Raw genomic sequence first — 22,443 nt, forward strand, 5'->3', positions numbered from 1 at the left:
CAGTTTAAGAAAGGACCCTTTCCCCTCCTTGGCAGGTGGGGGTGACCTGGCAAAGATGTCATCAGCTGTTTCTAGGAAGAAACATTAGGTGAGAGATAATAGAAAAACCCCCTCCAAATGTGCAGGGAAAGTAATTTTCAGTGCAGAATTCTCCCCAAGCAAATCCATTCCAGGAGCGTGACAGCGCGGTTGGGACACTGTGTCTGCTGGTTTCTGTCCCCCACGCATTTTAAAGGGTGTTTCTGGAAGCTACACCTGTCAGACAGGGAGAAGGGAAGAGAGCGGTGTCGTGGGTGCTGGGGCGCGGCTGGGGCCCCGGGGAGGGTGCGGGCCTGTCCACAGATGCAGGGACTTGCAGGCACTTCCTTCTTTTCAGCGAAAGAAAAGAAAGGTCAGTGTTCCTGAAAACATACATACTCCCTCAGCAGCTCTTTAAGAAAGTCTACCTACACATTTGGGTCGACCCTAAATGTGACACGACTTTGAGTGGTGGCAGAAGAAGAATCTATGAGACTGGACGACAGGGCTCTCAGGACATGGTCTGGTGACAGCACAGCAAGCCTAGGTCAGCCCGCGCTTGGCGCCGGGGGCCCTACAGCGTCCTGCCTGCATGGAGGCCGTGTGCTGGTTTTCCACCTTTGGCTCGCAGGATGGAGTAGGGAAGATCAGTACGGCGGCGAATAGAAGGTAAGTACAGATGTTGTACGATGATATAAATATACACGCACCGAGAGACAGGGCCGCCTGCAAATGAACCATTTCAGCTTGTAGGACAAGAAATAAGAGCATAAGTACATCATCTAAAACTACAAATATTACAAATATGAAAACTAAAAAAGTGTCAGATTATAGGAGTGCAAATCAGTATTACTCAGAATTGAAACAGTGGACACACGGAACGGATACGGTGTTAGGGGTCGCGAGGTCACAGCTAGACGCTGAGCGATGGCTCCCTCGAGGAGCTGGCAGGAGAGCACCATCTCGTCCCGTGCTCTCTTCTCCTGGCGTTCTGACCAGTGACTGAGTGATTTAGATAGAAGTCAAAGCTATTCTATCCCTAAGTGTTGGTTTTTGCGATCACATTTCTCCCCACGGCCACGAGGGGAAGCACGTTGCAGGTGCTGAGCCACACCCACCCGAGTCTCATTTTCCTGCGTAATCAGTGCACTTTTACAACTTTGTACACAGATGGGAACTTGAGTGAGAACATACTTCCCTTCTGTGGCTTCTTACGCATTTTGCTTAAATACCTGAACTAGAACTGGGGTCAAGTGTGATGCCAGCTTTAAGTCAATGATTAAAAAAAAATATGTCAGTAATTTTGCACACATTGCTCTAACATCTTGTTAATCAGTGTGTTTATTAAATCTTCTCTCTATAACAGGAAAGTAAATTTCAGCATTTATTCTTCAATGTTTACAGTTACTAATTAGCAAAGCTTAACCTCGTATGGTTGCACTTCACAGAATACATTTCATTCATGCAGAAAAATTGCCTGCACATAAAATGGTGTTTTTACTGACCACTTTTACGTGCCGTTTTCCCATGAGTCTTTGCAAGATATTATTCTCCTTCCTCCCCTCTCTCCTTCCTTTCTCTCCCTCGTCCCCTCCCTTCCTTCCTTCTTCCTTTGCTCTGAGTTGCAGAGAGGCTGACTGACCTACAGTCATGGCTAGTTGCAGGTGGGGCTGGGATTCAAACCCAAGCAACTGTTCTTGGCCTCTAGCACCTCCCACGGTCTCCTAGATTGTGTCCTAAAGTGGGGGCTGTTCTTTCCTGGGCCACCCGCTGGCTGGAGAGAAGAACCGACATGTCCAGCAGGGATGATCTTGATGGAGGTGGACTCCCAGCCTGCAGAATACCCCATTTCCCACAAGGAGGCAGATGTTTGTGGATAAGAGAGGGGGCAGGTGTCAGTGACCTGGGCTGAATGGAGGCACCGGACACTGTGGTCTCGTTGACACAACTGCACTGCCTTGGCCTCAGCACACTGTCCTCAGAAAGTAGCTGTTACCTTTCAGAGCGTTTCATATGCCTTATTCTACTCACCAGACTACGAGGGGTGGATTTTTCTTTCCACTTGCCCTGAATGGAAGGGACACGGGGTCCTGAGTGGCGTTGCTGCTCCACCGGCAGCTGGGAGAACATGCCAACTCTCTGGCTTTAACGGATTTTTAACATAAATCTGTTTGGTCATCAGATGGGTGGACTGTGTGGAGACACGAAAAATCTCTGTGTGAACCTGGCCCCAAGTCAGTTACCAACGCGACCTGGGCCGTGGAGCCAGAAACGGTAGAATTCAAGTAAGCAGCGGGTTAGGAACTATTCATAGGCTGTGATGAGGCGTTTTCACCAAAACTGGCTGCTGAAGATCCGCCCTGGCGTCTCCTGCCCTGTTTGTCCGATGCCACGACCTTCCGCGGCCGGACGACCCCTCCCGCGGCGCGGGCGTGTGGGGCGGGGCCCGTCCGCGAACCCTCTGGCCGGAAGGGGTGCGCCCCAACTCGCGTGCCCCGTGGGGACCCCGACTCCCCGCGCTGAGGGGCCGCAGCCCCGCGACCCCGCGGCGCGCAGCCTTCGCCGCCTGCCGGGGAGCCTGGCGCCCCGCTCAGGCCGGGTCCTCACGGCCTGCGGAGCTGCGCGGCCTGGGCCCAGCGCCGCTTTCCGTGCCCGCGCCCCCGGGGGGAAGAGCGGCCCGCCTCCCGAGGCGAGGCCCCGCCGGCGGCCGGGCGTTACCTGTGCTCATGACGATCCCCGCCAGCGCCTTGTGGCGGGCGTGCGCCGACGCCAGCCCCGCCGTCAGCTCGCGGAACTTCTGCGTCACCAGCTGGGACACGGAGTCCGCGAATTCCTGAAAGACACAAGCACCGGGGCCTTTGGCGGCTGAGCGCGCGGCGCCCGGGGGACCCCGGGGCCTGGGCAAAGCGCCGGGCGTTTCCCTGAACCGGCGTCGGGCGGCCTCACCCCCCCCCCGCCCGCGGGGCGCCGGCCTGCGCTCTCCTCCGGGGCCCGAGCGCGGCTGGGGCCGGCACACACCGCCCGCGCGGTGCCGTCTTCGCTGCTGCGCAACCCGTTCCGTTACCCCACGGCCTCAGGGCCCCCTGGCGGCGCCGCTCCGGCCGGCCCCACCGCCTCCCCGCACGCTTCTGCACATGCGCGCGTGCACACACGCACACACACGTGCACTCACACGCACTCCGAGAGGCACGCACACGTGCACCTCCAAATACAGTCACAGTACATGCCTACACACGTACACAGTTGTGCACAATACATTCAGAGTGAGCGTACACGCACACGCGTGCACACACACACACACAGTCGAAAAAAACCCGCTTGTTGACAGTTCCCTAGTGTGACCGATCTCCCTACTGAAGAGGCTCTCCGCGGTGAGGAGGCCGGCGTGTTGCCCGCATGTGCGTTCCTCCTTAGGCTCCTCCCACCACGCGGCCCGGTGGGCGTGCCGCTGGGCGCAGCGGGAGGCCGGCGTGGTGCCCGGATGTGCGTTCCTCAGGCTCCTCCCACCACGCGGCCCGGTGGGCGTGCCGCTGGGCGCAGCGGGAGACCGGCGCGTGGCGGCGTCGCTCCGGCGCAGCGCTGTGGCGAGGACCGCAGGTAAGCCTGAGATTTCGAGCTGACGGTGTTTCCGTGAGGGTCCGCTGCGTTCGTGGGTCTGAAATGCCGAGCGTGGTGCCTCGCGCTCCCGAGGGGTCTTCCTCCGTCGTCACCGTACGGCTCCTGCGTGCTTCCCTGGTCGCGCAGACCGAGCGGCGCCTCGTCAGGCGCCCGCCTACCCGCCGGGTGGCAGGCGGCTCCGCGACGCAGCGGACGCTCGTTTCCGCCCCGGCGTCCGCACGTGGCGCCGCACGGGTGAGATGGCTTTAAGGCCGGGTTTACGGGCAGTGACCCGTGTTCACGCGGAAACAGGCCTGCCTCCCCGATGCGGAAACGCGCGGGAACCACGCCGAGCTTGGGCGCCTGCTTGTCTGGTGAGGCCGGGGGTGCTTTCTCGGTGAGGCCGGAGGGGGGGGGATTGCTTTCCCGAGGCCGGGGGGCCTTTCCCGGGGCGGGGGGTCCTTTCTAGGTGCCATTGGGGGCTCAGGCCTTTCCCGGGGCCGCCGCGGCTGCTGCCGAAACCCGGAGTGGCGGGCGCCATACGGGTGTGGCCGGGGGCACTGTGGGGCCTGCTGGGCGCTGAGGAAGCCAGGCCGCTGGGTGAGGTGCCTCCCCTCCTCTGGGAGCTGGGGAGGCCGTCTGTCCCGCGGGACCCGGAGACAGACATGCAGGGCGTGGGCACGCGTCCCAGACACACTGGGCCGGGGTTCCCGGGTGGCTGGAACCAGAGACCACAAACAGTGGCTCGGAACAGCAGAAACGTGCCCCTGCCCGGCTCTGGAGACGGTAGTCCGAGGTCAAGGTCAAGGCCGTGCTCCCTCCTGAGGCTCCAGGGAGGGTCCTCCAGCTGCTGGGTTTGCTGGGAGGGTTTGTCGGAACGTTGGGAACGGAACTATGCCCCTCGGTTTTCCTGGCTGTAGAAGTGGACAGGAGAGGAGTCCGCACACAGCGACGCATCCGACCCCGGATGATGGAAGTGGAGGGAGCCCGCAGCCACAGCTGAACCTCAGGCTAACCCTCCATCCTTGACGAGGCCTCCGGGGGCACTGAGTGGGGTGAGGGTCCCCTCAAAGCACTTGCCCAGGGAGGGGACAGCAGCCCCTCTGTTCTAAGGGGCAGAGGCTGGCAGAATTTGGGGATGGCTGGGCCCCATTTGGGGCATTCTGTGTGATAAGGGGGGAAGCCAGGGGGCCTTGCAGGGGGACAGGTGCGGCGCGGTCTGGGGGCTCCAGAGCAGGTGAGCCTGCTGTCCCTCCCCCCTCCCCCCATCACCGAACCTGCGGCCCTTGGACTCACGCCATAGCTTGTCACTGCTCTTGCTTCTCCACCCCTGAGACATCCTGCACTCACAGGAGCTGGAGGCAGGTGCCCAAGCCTGTGACCATCCAGGGAGAAAGGATGGGGGGGTGGGGGATGGGGTCCTGCAGAGACCCCTTCATGGTCTGTGTAGCCTGTCCTTGCCTGGGAGGGAGGGAGGGAGGGAGGGGGATGGGGTCCTGCAGAGACCCCTCCATGGTCTGTACAGCCTGTCCTTGGCTGGGAGTACACCCTCCAGACAATTTAGGGGTGGGGTGATGGCCTTCCAGACACCCCCATCCCCTGCAGTGGGCAGGTGAGGGTCTGGTGTGCTCTGGGGCGGGGCCAGGAGAGGCTTGCCCTTGGTACCTGGGAAGGGCCCACTTCCCTGCACAGAATGGTTATAAAGACCCACTCCCAACACCTGGGAGAATAAACTGATGTCATTCACAACAGAAATTCTTTGTTAAATACGAAAAAGAGACATCCAGCAGTACTCATCATTGGTGATTTAACAATTTAGAAAAAGCCCGCAAAGGGGTCCCTGGCAGCAGGAGGGGGTTAATGTGTCCTTCACGAGGCCTCCCTGTGCACACCTGGGCAAGGAGATGCCACCAAAAGACTTCTCCTCCAGGGAGGCTCACAAAGCGACCCCCCACTTCTCTAACGCCAGGAGCACGTGTGGGCGGTGGGGCCATGGAGGGGGGCGAAGTCCCTGAGCTGCCACTCCAAGTCCCGAGGAGCCTGGGTCTGAGATGTGCAGTGTTGGTGGTGGTCACGCACGGATTGGCCCAGGCTGCACATTTGGACCAGAAATGATCAGAGGAGAGAGGATTTGGCTTCTGGTTAAATGATAGTGATAATCAGGTGCCTGTGGTCCCAAAGGTTAAGTGGGGAAGCTGGCCCCACACTTAACGAGCTGTGTGTCGCTGCAGGAAATGCCGTGCTAGCTTCTGCCCGGGGTTGCACACGGGGCCTGTCGGCCCCAATTACCGTGGCAGATTACCAGCATTATTCAAATAGGAAAAACAAACTTTAAATGGGAACACTGAAATACTCAAACTTTACTCATTTCCAACACTAATATTTTGAATGCTGTAAATAAATAAAGTGTGTTCAAATTTGCAATCGTAGGTCCTCAGGGTAAAATTGACATTTAGCCAAAGTGGTAAGGATATTAAAATCGATAGATTATGAAAGAGAAAGCCTTCAGTAAATATTTTCCTGTTGAAATCCTGTCTTTGGGTTTATAATGCTGAAATATCAGAAAGGTTAGATTTGCATATGGGCGGGGCCAGACAGGATCTGGGCGCCCAGGCGGCCCCATCCCCGTTAACCCCTTTGTGGTGCTAGTTGTTCACCCCTGCGTGAATTGGGGGAGTGCCCTGGGGGCAGGGGTGGGGGGCAGCCCCTCCGGGAGGGGCCCTGGCTGCCTGTGCCCCTCCAGGATGGTGAGGCAGATGGGCTCCTCCCAGCAGTGCACAGCCATGGACAGTGTGGCTCAGAGACACCCCACTAACTGGGACATGAACTCCCACGGCTCCCCGTGTGTCCGGGGAAGGGGCGTCTCTGGGTCTCAGAATGATTCCTGTTTGCTGACAGTGGCCATCAAGCCAAAGTCCGACTGCATAATTCAATTCAAATTAGCTGACTTCTTAATTCTGTATCTCCCAAGTATCTAGAGGCTAATACCAAATTTGAAGGAAGTCACAAAAGATGGAAGAAACCTTTATTGTTGCCCACAGAGTGGGAAAGCACTACCCTTGGAATCACAGGAACAGGGCAGCAGCCTCTCCGAGCCGTGGCTTCGCGTCTGTAAAAGAGGCATCAGGAATTCCCTCTGATGGTCCTGACTGTGACTCGGCACGCAGACCTGGCCTGTAGCACCACAGACACGCTTCTGGATGATGCACAGTCTTTTGAGGGAAGACCTGTAGCGTCTCCAGAAGCAGGCTGCTCAGGCGACTTGGGGCCGCGTGTAACGGGGAGGGGGGAGAAAGGAAGGCTGGGAGGGCGTTGCCTCGGTGTGCGGCTTCCGTACGTGGCCGCAGGGCCAGATGGTGGTCGTCTTGGGGCCGGGGACTGCACTGTGACTGACTGGTGCGGGCACGAGGCTCCCGCAAGCCTGGTCCTTGTTTGGGCTCCCTGCTCTGGTGTTTCAACACCGTGTGGCATGGACCCCATGCCCAGGGGGTACTATATTTTGGCAGATTGCATTTTCCACAGATGGCTGTGCCTGCCTCGCCCATCCTGCCCGCTTGTCTTTCCACTGATCTCCCGGTGGCTGCTGTGCTGTGGTTGGCCCTGTGTCTTCTTCCCAACAGATGGGGCAAGGACAGGGTGGTGGCATGTGACTTCTCAGCAGTCCTTAACACCACGTTTTGTTCCTGGGGTGCTGCCTCTTGGACCCCTGCCAGGAGGGATCCCCTGGGTCACGGGCCAGGCTGAGCCCCCAGACCACTGCTAGCACCAGCCTGCAGCTGCCGGCCAAGCCCTCTGTGGGGGGAGGGGGGGTTCCTCAGTGCCCAGCCAAACCGTCCAGCTGAGCAGAGACCGAGCAGAGACCAGTGTCTCCCTCCTACCCCCACCCTGAGCCTGCCTGATGGCGGGTACAGGAGCAGAATGAAAGCCTGTGGGCTTCAGAGTGGTTTTGACGCCATGGTGATCCGTGCAGATAGAGGTAGGTGTTATGGACCGTGTGTGGGTCCTGATGGGTTATTTGGCCCGGGACTTAAACATGGGCTCTCTGATGGCATTCTGACCCAGATTCAGATCCTGTTGTTGTTACGTAATGGTGGTCTGATTCTGAACGTTACACAGGCCTTGGTTTCCCCTTCTCTGAGATGGGCCTGGTGCTTATATTACAGGGATCTTACCAGGTACGATGAGACAGTGGGTGTGAGATGCTGGGTCGGTGCCTGTAAGTGTGCATGCACTGTTTCGCTCTCCAGTGTCAACTGCTCTTGTTATCATCGTCGCTCAGATGCGTGCAAGCACAAAGTTTCCCAGAAATCCTTGTCACGTATTTGTATGGTTAGCGAGATCACGGTTTTCTCAGGACTCAGCTGTTTGAGAGAGACGTTCTGGCACCGTTAGGCGGGTGCGTACGACGCTGAGGCTGGGTGTTGAGGCAGAACTTCACGAAATGCCTCCCTGAGTTGAGTCCCCCCTGGACCCTGGTTGAGGGTCCCTGCTTGAGACCCCCCACCATGCCGTTGCCTGGCCTGGTGACTGCTCCGGCAGCGCCATGCACTCTAAGGGAGGCTGGTCGCCAGCGGAATAGAGGGGCTCCCCGAAAGCTGCACCTTTGACTGTACTCTGCACCCCATGCACAGACACTGCGTTGTCTTGGATGCAAAGCCAATCTGAGGGTGAAATCTCACACATGTCAACTGTTTGGTGTAGTCCCTTTGCAGTGAACACATCAGTCAGTTTTGGCGACTTAAACTCTTCACCTGACCTTTTATCAGCTTTCCATCTTTTTCTGTTTTCACCTGGAGGATGGTGTCTGTGGCAACAGCCCATTTGAGCATTAGGAGTTGTCTGGAGTTAACGCTGTCCTGCATTGTGGGCTGCTTGTCTGCCCATAGCTCTCTGGCTTCAGGTTCCTTCCTCTCAGATTTTGTCCTTGGCCACATGAGTCTGTGACTGTTGGCATGAATGTCACCCTGATTGGCCTGGACATCTGAGGACAAGAGTTCCCGTCTTACTCATTTTGGCAATTGTCATGACAGCACACGCACACGGTGCAATGCAGTCAAAGCATGCATTTGCCTTGGGGGGGGGGCGTCTGAAGCGCCCCCCAGGGCGAGCTGGAGTGGAAGAGGGCCGTCTCTGGGGTGAGCTCAGCTGTGTCCACAGTGGCCCTGGAGAAGCCACAGAGGAGACAGTGTCTCAGCATTTCCACTGTTATTTCATCTTTACACCTGTCCCCTGGGGAAAAGAATAAATCAGAATTTATTGAGCAGGACATTCATGATATATAGAGACGAAGACGGCAAGGTCCTCTGTCTAAAAAAGCCCGTAACACAAAACAGGAAACACAGAACATCGGGTGATGGACGGTAGCCAACGTCCCTCAAGGGCTTACTGCGCATGAGGTGCTAAGTGCCCGTGAGTGGGGTTTCCCTTAGCCTATGCTACAGTTCTAGGACACTGTCCTTGCCCTGCTTTACAGACCAGCAAGCTGAAGCTGGGCGAGGTCAGCGTCCTTGCCAGAGGCACGTGGGTGCACACAGATGTGGTCAGACCCCAGCCACACACTCAGTGGCTGTTCTGCCTCCAGACAGATGGGCGGGGCAGGATGGTGTGAGCACAGGAGCCTAATGAACTCAGGTGCAGCCATACAGGGAGGAGGCGGGGAATGTGGAATCCTGCCTCCCGCACAAATTTGGGTTTGATGACTGTCTTAACTGCAGGAGTTTGGGGAGCAAAGGACCCCTGGTAGCTGGGGAAGGAGGACTTCCCAGGGGGCAGGTGAGCACTTGGGGCCATCTGTGGGTCCACAGGCCCCTTCCTGGATCCCCTGAGCCAGAAGTTCAGGCAGCACAGCCCGCCCTCGCACCTTCCTTGAGCTGCTCAGGGGATCAGAACGTGCAGTGAGGTCCGACAGTGATGTGACAAGACTCTCGTTGACGGAACTCCGCTTAACCTCCCCTAAGCTGTTTTCAACCAGGCCTGCCCTTTGGGCTTCTGTGTTTCTCTTTGCATCGTCCAATGTCGGCAATACCAGAAGCCCCCACCCTCGAGTTCTGATCAAATTCCCAGTCCTCAGCTCTGCCAGGTGACCCCCGACCACCTGGCCGTCTTCAGTGGGAGCCCCATCGCCTCTGTGGTTTCCACGCACTCACCCCGCCAGCCGTGTGGCTGTCTCCTATGCTGCGTCTGCTCACGCAGTGCCCCTCACCTGCCGGCATTGTCTAAACATGGAGAGGACCCGTGGGTCAGCAGTGGGGATGGAGGGCAGAACTGGTCCAGCCCGGACAACCGTGACTGGCCAGCCGGTCACTCCCCTGCACTCCTGGGGTGCGGAACCTACCCCTTTCCCTGCCAGAGCAAAGAGCTGGGCACTCGCCTCAGGCACGCAGCCTGACTTACACCTGGCAGTCTCCAGGCAGGGTCCCCAAGCTGTCACTGCTCCCTCCCCTGCGGACTCTGCCCTGCCCCACCCCCAGGCCTCACCCTGCTCATCGCCACTCAGCGACCCCCACCAGATTCTGCCCCAGGCCTGTATCCCTCCCTCGGCCTGGGTGGGGACCGAGCAGACAAACCCAGGGGCACAGCAGTGAGGCGCCCTCCACTGCTCTTCCCCAGGGCACAGGCTCTAGCGGTGGTGGCTCGTTTGCCTCACAAAAGAATTCTTTGCCGGTGGATAAGGAGATCCCTTTTTATGTGTGATGGGACAGATCTGAGTAGACAGGGCTGGGGGCTAGCCATGTCCCTGAATACAATTTTGTAGACTTGAAGGCACTTTTAGTTGTGTATCCTGGGCATTGTTCTATGTGATTAGTTACAGTGGAGAAATAGACTAGTGAAAATGAAGAAAATAGTGGTTTTAAAACAAAGGATCTACATAAAGTAAAAGGCAGGGGACATATGGATGGCTCACCCTACATCGATGACAAAGGTTTAGTAACCTCAGGGATTACACTGCCTGCTTTCTGCTGTTTATTTTGTGAATTTGCAGCCTTGCTCCTGAGCACCTTCAGTGGACAGTAGCTGGAGGGCCACAGGGCCTCAGGGGCCGGGTGGCAGGCCCAGGCTCCCCTCTTCTGATAGGTGGGAGGAGAATGGGCCAGCCCTGGGCGGTTCCCGGGAACCAGGCACAGTGGGATGGACGCGTTTTACTGATGGCAGCCAAGACAGAGAGAGATGGGCTGACTCAGCCCGTCACTGTTAGGATTGGAATCACACCCGCATACTTGAATTCTGGCCCCAATATCTGGGCTCTTGGCCTTTTTACTAACTGAGGATTTCCGAGAAGCCATGATGAGAGACCACATGTCCGTTATGTTAATAATTAAGAGCTGATGGCTATGTGCACACGTCTCTATACACCTGCCTGTGGATTAGTTTGTAGCTGTTCACAATTTCCTAGATTGCTAGCGAGCCACACATCTGTTTATACGTATTAACAATGGTTACTGCTTTAACAGTCAGCATCAAATTGGAATAAAAAATAATAAGAAAGTACAACAGCATTGGAAAAATGTAATATTTCTGTTTTTCTTAAGCTTGTGATTTCTGATACACTCAGGAAGATATTTTGCATCTGGGTGTAATTAGAATCTTTAAAATGTCATTAGTGTGCTAATCTGAGAGCGCTAACAGATGAGGTCCTCTGTTTCAAGTTGTTAGAGTTCCTCAGGATTCATAAAGACCTGGACAGGATGACCATTCCAGTGCATCAAGAGAGGAGAGTCACATGGGAAAAGTAGTGCTTCCCTAGAGGAACAGCTTTATTTACTTCCCCAGCTTTTGTTAAATCCGAGAAGAGGTTTAGAATTCCTGCCTACACAGTAAAGAATGCTGATTCCTGTTTTGCAATAGCCCCGTTGACATCAGTGTCATGCTCACTTATGAAGGCCGTAAAGGACAGAGTCCAGACGCGTGTGTCTTGTGACTTTGCTGCACCCCCTGCCCCATGCAGCCTTCTTTTTTTACCCTGAAAATAGGTTCTGGAGAGGAGAAATGAAATAGATAGAAATCATTAAGTAATTTCAAATAGTGCCTCTGAAGCACTAAAGCCAGGGCTTGGCCGTCACTGTGCATTTCCTCAAGCTCACAGAGATACTTGAGACCAGCAAGGCATACACACCCCAGGCCTTCTCCCTAGACACAACAAACAGTATAGAGATGGTCCGGAAATACCTGTTCTTTCGGCCGAACCTCCACAGACAAGACAGGCATTGCCCCCCTGCCCTGACTCCGTACCGCTGTGTGCGCACCGGTGACCTGGACCCCATGCTGTCTCAGTCCCTGGAACCGGTGCCGAATCTGGCAGCCCTGTGCGTGCCAGCCTCTGGCACCCTGCACCCCTCTGGCAGTGATGGCCTTGCCCGCTTAAGCGGGCCCCTAAACTCTAGTAGAAGTGACTGTTCTTCAAATGTATAGACACCAAATCAGGGCTCCATGGAACATAAAACATTTCTAGTAACCAACCCTAGAGGGATGGAGGTCTATGAATTTCCTGACAGAGGATTCAAAATAATGGTTTAAAAGAAGCTCACTGAGCTACAAGGAACAAAGACAACTTGATGCAATTGGGAAAACAATACATGAACAAAATGATGGGTTTCACACAGACATAGAAATCATAAAATAGAGCCAAGGGGCACCTAGGTGGCTCAGACAGTTAAGCGTCTGACTTCAGCTCAGGTCACTATTTCATGGTTTGTGGGTTTGAGCCCCATGTTAGGCTCTGTGCTGACAGCTCAGAGCCTGGAGCCTGCTTCGGATTCTGTGTCTCCCTGTCTCTATGCTCCTCCCCTACTCATGGTCCATCTCTCTCTGTCTCTCAAAAATGAATAAATGTTAAAGTTAAAAAAAAAAAACCACACAGACTTTCTGGAACTGAAGAATACAATGATAGTAGTGAAAAAAATGTAACAGAGACCTTCAGTGATAGACTTGATCTAGCAGAAGAAAGTGCCTGTGAATTCAAAGACAAGACATTTGAAATTATCCAGTCAGGGGAGAAAAAAGAAAAGAATGAAAAGAGTGAAGAAAGCCTATGAGATTTATAGGATGCCCTCAAAGGAGCAAAATATGCATTTTGAGAGTCTGGAAGAAACAGAGAAAGAAAAGAGAGGCAGAAAGCATATTTAAAGAAATAATGACCAAGAAAAATTCCTCAAATCTAAGGAAGGAAATAGACCTATGGATTCAAGAAGCCAAAGGATTTCAAATAAATTAAATATAAAGAGGACTTCATGGAGATACATTGTAATTATAGTGTAGAAATCAAAGTCAAAAAATTTCGAAAGCAGCAAGGGGAAAGTGACTCATCACACACAATGGAACACCTGCAAGATTACCAGTAAATTTCTCAGCAGCAGCCTCATAGACCAAACGAGAGTGGGTGATGTAATTATAAAGTACTGGAAAAAAAAAAAAAAAAGACCAAGTACTATACCTGGCAAACTACCCTTTAAAAATGAAGAAGAGGGGCGTCTGGGTGGTTCAGTCAGTTAAGCGTCCAACTTCAGCTCAGGTCATGATCTCAGTTTGTGGATTTGAGCCTCGTGTTGGGCCCTGGGCTGACAGCTCAGAGCCTGGAGCCTGCTTCGTATTCTTTGTCTCCCTCTCTCTCTCTGCCCCTCCATTGTTCACATTTAGTCTCTCTCTCTCTCTCTCTCAAAGGTGAATAAATGTAAAAATAAATAAATGAATAGATAGACTTTCTCAGACAAAAATTGAGGGAGTTTATCACCACATTTCTTGCCTTACAAGAAATGCTGAAGATAGTTATCCTAACAAAACAGAAGCACTCTAGCAACGTGACAACATGTGGGGCATATATTTCACTCCTCCTGAAGGTGGATAGGGTAGACCCATCCAGACAGAATCTGCAAACACTGTCATGGTGGTGAATGATTTTGTGTGTGACTAAAGTAAAATTGTCACCGACTTGAAACAGACAGCTATAAACACAAGATACTTTATGCCTGCCTCGCAGCAACCACAGAAAAACTGCAATAGACGTATAAAAGAAAAAAGGAAAAGAATCAATGCATATCACTACCAAAAATTCAGGTAACAAAGGAAGACAGCAAGAGAGGAACAAAGTGATAAAAAAAAAAAACAAAACAACCAAACAAACCCTATAAGCCAGGTAGAAAACAAGTATCAAGATGGCCACAGTAAGTCCTCTCCTACCTATAATTACCCTGAATGTAAAATGGATTAAAATCCAAACAAAAGGCCTAGTGTGGCTAAAGCAAACCCAAGATGCAGTGATATCTGCCTACGAGAGACTCCCTTTTCATCTAAGGACACACAGGCTGAAAGAGAAGGGGTGGGAAAGAGATTTCATTCGAATGGCCACCAGGAGAAAGAAAGGGAGCTATACCGCTTTCAGACAAAATAGTAAACTTTGAAACTGTAACAAGAGACAAAGAAGGTCATTATACAACGAGGTAGGGGTCAATTCAACAGAAGGACTTAACAATTATAAACAGCTGTGTACCTAACAGCAGAGACTTAAATCTATAAAACAAATTTTGATAGACCGGCAGGGGGGAGAGCAGCATCAGTGCGGGAACAGGAGACTATTACATGACGCTGCAACTACTACGATGTTATCATATAATCCTGTGAAGTAAGAGGAGACTATTATTTTCAACAATGGATAGAACATCCAGATAGAAAGTCAGTAAACAGGTGATTTAAACAACAGTATGGGCTAAGTGGATTCTAATAGGCATAAACAGAACTTTCCATCTCCAAGCAAAAGAATGCACATCCTTCTCAGGCACACAGTGAACATCCTCTAAGAGAAATCACAGATTAGGTCACTTGGCAAGTCTTAACAAATTTAAGAATAGAGAAATTATTCCAAACCTGTTTTCCAACCACGATGGAATAAAACTAGAATTTTTTTTAAAGAGGGAAAATTCACAAATAAATGGGAACTGAATAACATAGTCTTGAATAGCAAGTAGCTCAAAGAGGATGTGAAAATGGAATTTAAAAAATATTTCGAGGGGTGCCTGGATGGCTCATTGGTTGAACATCTGATTCTTGATTTCAGCTCAGGTCATGATCCCAGTGTGGTGGGATTGAGCCCCATGTCCGGCTCTGCATTGAGTGTGGAGCCTGCTTGGGATTCTGTCTTCCTCTGCCCACCCCCTCCTCCCCCCCGCACTCTCTTTGTTCTCTGATATTAAAAAAAATAATAAAATTTAAAAAATATTTTGAGACAAATGAAAACGAAAGCACAGCACACTAAAACTTACGGGGTGCAGCAAAACCCGAACTAAGAGGGAAGTTTATAGCAATAAATGCCAACATTGAAAAAGAAGAAACATCTCAAATATTGAACCTAACTGTATACGTCATCTAGAAAAAGAAGAGCACGCTAAGTCCAAAGCCAGGAGAAGGAAGGGGATAATAAAGAGGAGAGCAGAAATAGAGGCTAGAAAATGATAGGAAAAATCAACAAATTTTTGAAAAAGATACACTGAACTGATTAATTTTTAGCTAGGTTACCTGAGCAAAGAAAAGCCTCAAATGAATAAACTTAGAAATGAAAAAGGAGACATTACATGAAAATGATCATGAGAGCTATGATGAACAATTATCCACTTGATAAACAATTATCCGCCAACAGATGGATAAAACAGAAGAAACAGTTATATTCCCAGAAACCTGCAACCTACCAAAACTGAATGAAGAGGAAATTGAATGCCCGGAAAGAGTGACTAATAATTATCATTGTTCTAACAAATACAGAGATTGAATCAGCAATAAAAACATCTCTCAACTCTATTTCAATTTTTAGAAAGTAAAAAAAAAATCTCTTAACAAAGGGTGAATTCTGCCATTCAAAGAAGAATCAATACCAGTTCTTTTAAAACTCTTCCCAACATATAGAATAGGAGAGAAAACTTCCACCTAATTTTATGAGGCCAAGTCACCGTAATGCCAAAGTCAGACACCAACACCACGAGAGGAGGAAACGACAGGCCAAGAGTCCCGAGCACAGGAGCAAAAATCCCCCAGTGACGGTGACCAAACGGGGTTTGTCCCTGGGGTGTGAGGACGGTTCACCCTGTTCGATGAGGGGCTAGGGGTCCCAGCCAGAGCAGATACATAAGAGAAAGAGGTAAAAGGCATTCACATCCAAAAGGAAGAGGTAAAATGACCTGTTTGCAGTTGACATGACTGTATGTGTAGAAAAACGTGAAGGCTTCCCCCAGTCTCTTTATTTTGGTGGTTTGTCCACATGTCTGGTGGCCCCACTGGAGTGAAGGCTCCTGGGTGCGTCTCTGGATTCCTGGACTCAGCAAGGGGCTTGCCAGGCCGTGGGACTCGGCAAATGCTTAGGAAGTCAGCGTCATAAATGGAGTGGTGGACGCAGTCTGCTTTGGCTGGGTGATGTTTCACATTTGTTTGGACCAAATATGAAAGCAAGATGGCCCCTTTGGGTGGATGCCCCCCACCGGGCTCTCCCACCTGTCCAAACAGCACTGCTTAGCCTCTGCGGCCAGGAGGCCTCTGTGCACCATCTGCAGAGGAGGGAGCCCCCAGGGGTGTCCTCGTGACCGCCCACTTCCTCTGAGGCTCCAGCGGTCACTGGCGCGCAGGAAGGATCCTCGTGCAGCCGAAGGGGCTCAGGCCTCACGGGGACGGATGTGTCTGTGTCAGGCCTGTGTCTGGCCATCTGATGCCTCCATGGCCTCTCCTGTGACGGTGCCCTTAAGGTGACCAACCTGCCTGCGTCTGGACAAGCTTCGGGGCCCAGTGGCTGCTGTACAGGCTGGCAGATGGGCATCCTCTCCACTGGGGGGCTCGCGGGCCAGCAGGCATCTGGCCAGAGACACGGGTCGAGGGGGGCAGAATGTGATGGAAGAGTCTCACGAAGGGCCTTTTATGTGCGATAAAGAGGAGAAGTTGTGTTTTTTCTCAGACGTGGCATTTCATGTCCCCTGGCTTCCTCACACGCGTTAATGAATAAATGTTGCCATGAAATGTTTAGGGGAAAATAGAAAACATTACATAAATTACCTTTTCGGGATCAATAACCATCACTTTGTGAAGCCTATTTATCCCAATTAGAAAAAATGCATTTGAGCTGAGAGCAGGCTCTGGTCCTTCTCTATGAAGGCATTTTCTTCCCGAATCATAGCACGTTTAGAAACCCAGTAGGTTTTGTGTCCTTGTTTTTCCTGATACAACCAGTGGGTGTTCTGTTCATCCCATATTGTGCCTGAATTGAAGATGGGTCGTATTGGCCTCCTGCCCTGTGGTGAGGAAGGCTCGCTGGGTCCCGTAATGCAGCTGCAGGATGACACACAGTCATGTCACCATGGATGTTGTGTCCCCAGGACAGGGCGACTGGGGTCCTCCATCTGAGGCTTGCTTGTAGGACATCATGCCTCGGGCAGAGGAAACAAGCAGGTGTGGCCCTTCTCCGAATAAGGGTCCTGTTAATGGGATGCTTTGACATAAGACCTCACTCTGGCTTTTCCTCAATGACTTGCGGGGAGAAAAACCCAAAGCTGGGTGGTAGCAAGTATGTTGCTAAGATACCAACGTTCTTTGACTGAAAAGTTGAACCTTTTTGGAAAAGTCTGTCATAGCCAGAGAAAGAGAGAAAGAAGGGGAGAGATTTCAAAGCAGTTTTACTTTTCATGGGGCCTGTTTCATTCTCTTCCCTCTCAGTCTTTTATCTCCTGTGCATTTAAAAAGCCGCTAATAGGTTTTGGAAAGCAAATCTTGTTTTTGTTTTGAGCCTCTCTCTGGGAAGGCTTAGACTCGCCAAACTACTATACCAATGGAAGTCTGTCCAGTTTCTGATAAAACCAGAACTAATTTATTTTTTGTTTATACCCCACTACCTTTGACAGAGCTTCCTCCGGAGATGTGCATCTTCATTCTCAGCTCCTTTTGTCATCTTCTTTATTTTTTTTGGCTTTGTTTTGCAACTGACAAGGGGAAAAATCTGACATCAACCTTGGAAGATGGTAATGCATTCAAGATTTTTTTCTCCTTTCAGATCTGATAAAAATCTTGCCTAAAACCATGTCCAACCTTTTCAGCAGGAAGTCCAGATGGCTTTGCAGCCTGTATAACAGACTTTACTCACTGATGCTTTGCCTAGTGTCGGCAGGGCAATGTCTTTCCCAAAACAGAAATGCAAAACAAAAGACTGGCAGTTGGCTGTGTCTCCGGCAGGGCTAGGGGCATGGAGGTGGGGGGCGCGTGGGGGGTGGAGGCGAGTGCAAACAAAGGAGAAGTCTTAGAGCTTCCTCAAAATGCAACCTTGAGAATGCACATTCCATCCGTGGGAGCCTGGGGGTTTAGGTGGGGGGCATGGTTGAAAATGGGCTGCATGTGGGGCAAAGATGGAATTTTCTCGATGGGGAAGAAGGTAACTTCCCTACTGTTGACAACGGGCAGTTGTCGACGTGATCAGTGAGGTGTTGGCCATCGCTCTCAGCCGAAGGGCTATGCAGCGCCTGCTGTGGGCACTTTCTTCTGTGGTGTCCACTGGAGATTTATCATCTGCAGTGTGTGTATGAAGAGAGGCCGGGAAGAATCGAGCCGGCAGCAGGCGTGGGCAGGAGTGACGACTTGGTCCCTTATTTTTACTTGCTGTCAGAGCAAGCCGTCATCATTCCCAGTTATGCCTTTGCCAGCCACAGCTAGCTCCCCCCCAGAGGACGGGATCATTTGCGAATGTAGCTGATGAGGGCTTTGGCTTTCTGGGGAGCTGAGTGTGTAGGACTGACATCCCATTTTCCAGCTGGAGGAGCCGAGGCTCCAGCATCGACGACTTCGTTAGCAGCCAGGCCCAGGGACAGTTTACCTCTGACCATCCCCAGCCGCCTCCCTGCGCCTGCACACAGCCGTCTTGATCCCCCATCCAGCTGCGAGCCCACTGGATACAGCTCCCCAGCCTTTCCCTCTCTCACTTCCAATTCCAGAGCCTGGGCAGCTTGTTATGTGCCTTGGATTGGATGGCAGCCACCCTGCACCCTTCCCCAGCCCGTCTGCGTCCGCTGGGCAGCCATCCCTAATGAGCCCGGCCCTGTTCTGAGCCACCTTGCACCATGGCGTGAAGTGGTGGTTCTCAGCCCCGCATGCGTGTTATTTTCTCCTGGGGAGAGTGAAAGCATTCCCGTGCCAGGGCTCCAACCTAGACCAAGTATACTAGAGCGCCTGGGGGTGAGGCCAGGACTTAGGTGCTCTTACAAGCAGATTCCAGTGTGCAGACAGGAAGTTGGTGCATGGAGGTAAATTGCTTACGTTCGTTTCTAGTGAAAACATTTTAGTGTCTTCATTAGGTGTGTTCCCACATTTCAGCTGTGTCAACTTCGGTGTCCGTGGAAGGCCAGCACACCGTCCTTCCGTCTGGGATGACGCCGTACTTCGTGCCATGGTGATGGGCCTGTTGGTGGGGGCGTGAATGTGATGTGGGGGTGAGGAAGGTCACAGGAGTGACAATCCCAGGAATGACCTTCCCTTGTGTGTAGGTCCTGATAAGGATACGAGGAGCAGGGTGCAGGGAGATATGTGTCCAAGGTATTTGGACACCAGTTGGAATGTGATGAATTGATGTGAACTTTTTGGCCTCTTAAAGGCATTTTGGGGAAATACTAAGGCAAAGTAGCAGAGTTTGACGAGAAAACAAGAGATGTCCATTACAGCCGAGGGGACGGGAAAGCACGCAGAGCCGACGGACGCCTGAAATGCCGAGTTGCTGTGGGCCTTTGTTTCTCCATTTGCTGAATGTACCAACGCCATGGTCCTGTCGCTGAGGTTTGGTTCGTGTATAGTCAGAAATAGCAGAGGATGGGAAAGGACTCCTGAAGAATTTTTCATATTCAGTGTTATCTCCATCTGAAATACGGAATAATGATAAATGCTGTTTTCTTTTTTTTATTTATTTCAAAGTATTCTTCAGAGAAATGATCTGTAGGACATTTAAATATGGGAAAGTACAGCTTCTTTAAAAGTCTGTGAACTCAGATGGTCATAGCAAAAATGGCTTCGTATGTGGTGTGTTAGTGTTTTCCTGGTGACCAGTAATTCCCAAACTCCGTAGCCTCATGAGCAAGCCTGGTGTTGGGCTGGGGGAGCAGCCTGGTTGGGTGCCCTGGCCGGTGAGGAGCTCCTGAGACGCCTCCTGTCACTGTGGGGGCGGGAGGGGCCAGGGTGCAGTCCCCGTGCGGGGCGGGTCGGCCCCTGCATCCCCCTGGTCCCCCAGCCTGGCAGCGCCAGGGTGGGGACAGCACCCTTCCCAGGGCCGGGAGGAGAGCGCCAGTAGGAGCTGCCTGCCCAGGCTGTCGCGTTCCTGGCAGTGCTGTGTGGATTGCGTGGCGCTCTGCAAAGGCTGGGCCGTGGCTTCCCCGGTGTGGCTGGTCTGCTCTGTGACACAGACTCCTTGAATCAGCCTCTTTGCAGGGCCCGTGGAAGGGGTAGGGGTGCTCTGGGAGGCGGGTCTGGCCGGTGCCTTTCCAGCAGCCCCCACCAGGACGAGGTCTGGTGTCCGGAAGGACTGATGGACAGACTGGGGGCTGGGGAGGCCAAAGGGCGGGGAAGGCAGAGGGAGGGGGTGGCCACGAAGTCACAACCGCTGTCTCAGGGTTGCAGGACATTCAGCCCTTAGGTCTTTGGTGGGGGGCGGGGTCGAGCACCTGCGCTCCCAGCAGGACCTCCCCGCCCTGGGGACATACTGCAGCCAGCCAGCAGGTCAACTTTTTTTTTTTTTTTTTTTTTTAATGTTTTATTTATTTCTGGGAGAGAGACAGTGTGAGCAGGGGAGGGGCAGAGAGAGCAGGAGACACAGAATCCAAAGCAGGCTCCAGGCTCCGAGCTGTCAGCCCAGAGCCCGACGCGGGGCTCGAACCCACGAACCGTGAGATCATGACCTGAGCCGAAGTCGGACGCTAAACCGACTGAGCCACCCAGGCGCCTCCCGGCGGGTCCACTTTTGCAGGCTCCCCCGCCCGCCAGGTCTGTGGCCACAGAATGTGGCCTCCCAGATGACCCGGTTCCCCAGCTCCAACCAGATTCTGGTTTCTCAGTCTGTGCCATGCACCTTTCCTTTGCACCTTGAACCCCACCAGTGGGGGCCCCTCCTCCTCCTTGGGGAATGATCTCCCCCCTTCCCTGAAGAGCACCAGATGTGTCCCCTCGTCGTCCCCATTCCTAACCTCCGCGCCCCAGCCAGCCAGTGCCTTTCTCCTGGGGCCTCGGGGTTCGTGCGCTCCACCCTCCTGCCCCTGCCCCTCCCCCCACCCTCCAGACCCCACGCGCTTGACCCCCTGCCCTCTTGCTGCTCCCCTTCCTAATTCCAGTCCCTCTAGGACTCTTGTTTGCCTGTGTATCAGTCAGACTGGGTTGAATGGTGTTTGCCCAATTTATGTCCACTCAGGAGGTTATGTCCCCTGGGACCTAGGATGTGTGCTCAGGTGGAAATAGATGTAATCAGTTAGGATCTAGAGAGACCCTCCGGGTTTAGGGTCGCGGGAACCTGGTGGCCGCTGTCTTCACACAGGAAGCGGAGGGAGATGTGGACACGGCTTTCTAAGCGGCCCAGTCTGGCCCCTGTTGCTTATTGCTTCACTGTCAGCTGAAACCTGTTAGCGCCAAAGCCTGCCAGTGCCAGACTCCGATTTGTGTGCACTTAGTAATTTAAAACTAACCCGAAAGTGCAGATTTTCAGCCATTGAGAGATTGCCTGCTTTATAGACCCCATGGAACCTGGCAGCTGCCACGCGTAGATGAGGCAGGTCCCGAGGGGCGGTGGTCCTTTGGTGGCCTTTGGCCCTAAGTCCCTCCCACCCCCCGCCCCGGCAGGCCGCTGAGTGACCTTGCCCACACATGGAGTTCTCTCTGAGCACCCAGGCCCTCCTGGCCACCCCAGGACAGGCTGGTGCTGTGAGGGACACCCCGGCCTGCAAACCTGTCCCTGTGCTGCCCAAACAAACCTCATGTGAGCTGCCATCACTGTGTGGCCGTGGCCCCTTCCTGGACCCACCTGGACCCCTTACAGGCACAGACGGAGGCAGGGCCTGGGGGGCGGGTCTGGCACCAAGAGGCCGGAGGGAAGAGGGAGCCAGCACCTTGGTCTCTGTCCTGCAGTTGATTCGGCAGCAGGGAACAGAGTTCTGTGGTTCTGAGCTGTTTGTATGTGGTGATTCGTCCCACAGCCCAGGGACGCCCCCACACACGACCTTTCTGTCTATCTGGGCTGCGTCTCTGATGTGCCCAGAGCCGTGGGACTGGCGGCTGGCACATTTTCACTGTGTTTAGAAGCACAAACCAGACCCCTGTCAGCGGGAACCCGGGATACCCATCCTGGACCAGCCTCTGCAGGGACCCTGGCTTCTCCCCCTCACACCAGAGACTGCGCAGGACGGAGCATTCGTGCCTTGATTCCTCCAGCAAAGGCACATTGAGTGCCCGATGTGCACCTTGCACTGTGCTGGGCGTCAGAAGAGACCCCTGTCCTTCTCTCTGGATGGTAACGTGTACACAAAACACATCAGCCTTGAGGGAGCCTGGAGGGGACGTCACCAGCCAACCCCAGGGTCACCGGGCTGAGATACAGAAGGGCTCTGCTGGAAGAAGCAGGACACACGTGACAGGTGTGGAGGAGAAAACCACGTCCAGCACCCCAGGGCCACACGGTCTCTCCTGTCAGTACTGTGATTTATGCAGTGATGGACGGCCACCCTCCTCCGCGACTCTGCCAGACCAGCAGAAGATGAGTGCCGTCATGTGTGCTCAGTGTTCAGGAGGGAAGGCAGCCACCCAGTGCCCCACAGGGACATACTGATTTGGGGGTCGGGAAAGGACCCA

The 22,443-nt window shown here is 53.2% G+C and overlaps 1 protein-coding gene and 1 long non-coding RNA gene across 2 annotated transcripts in view; one reads left to right on the forward strand and one right to left on the reverse strand.

Moving 5' to 3' along the window:
- The window catches only part of ADARB2 (adenosine deaminase RNA specific B2 (inactive)), a 385,931-nt gene that overhangs the window by 51,536 nt on the left and 311,952 nt on the right, over positions 1 to 22,443 (reverse strand). The window contains exon 4 of the mRNA XM_039241639.1: positions 2,737 to 2,851. Within this exon, the coding sequence (XP_039097570.1) occupies positions 2,737 to 2,851 (115 nt within the window). The remainder of the gene's footprint in view (positions 1 to 2,736; positions 2,852 to 22,443) is intronic.
- LOC120238059 overlaps positions 3,544 to 22,443 on the forward strand; it is a 112,557-nt gene continuing 93,657 nt past the window's right edge. Inside the window, exon 1 of the long non-coding RNA XR_005530133.1 lies at positions 3,544 to 3,615. This is a non-coding gene — a long non-coding RNA (uncharacterized LOC120238059). The remainder of the gene's footprint in view (positions 3,616 to 22,443) is intronic.

The sequence above is a fragment of the Hyaena hyaena genome, unplaced genomic scaffold, assembly GCF_003009895.1.
Source record: "Hyaena hyaena isolate Hyena2069 unplaced genomic scaffold, ASM300989v1 scaffold_197, whole genome shotgun sequence".
Taxonomy (NCBI): domain Eukaryota; kingdom Metazoa; phylum Chordata; class Mammalia; order Carnivora; family Hyaenidae; genus Hyaena; species Hyaena hyaena.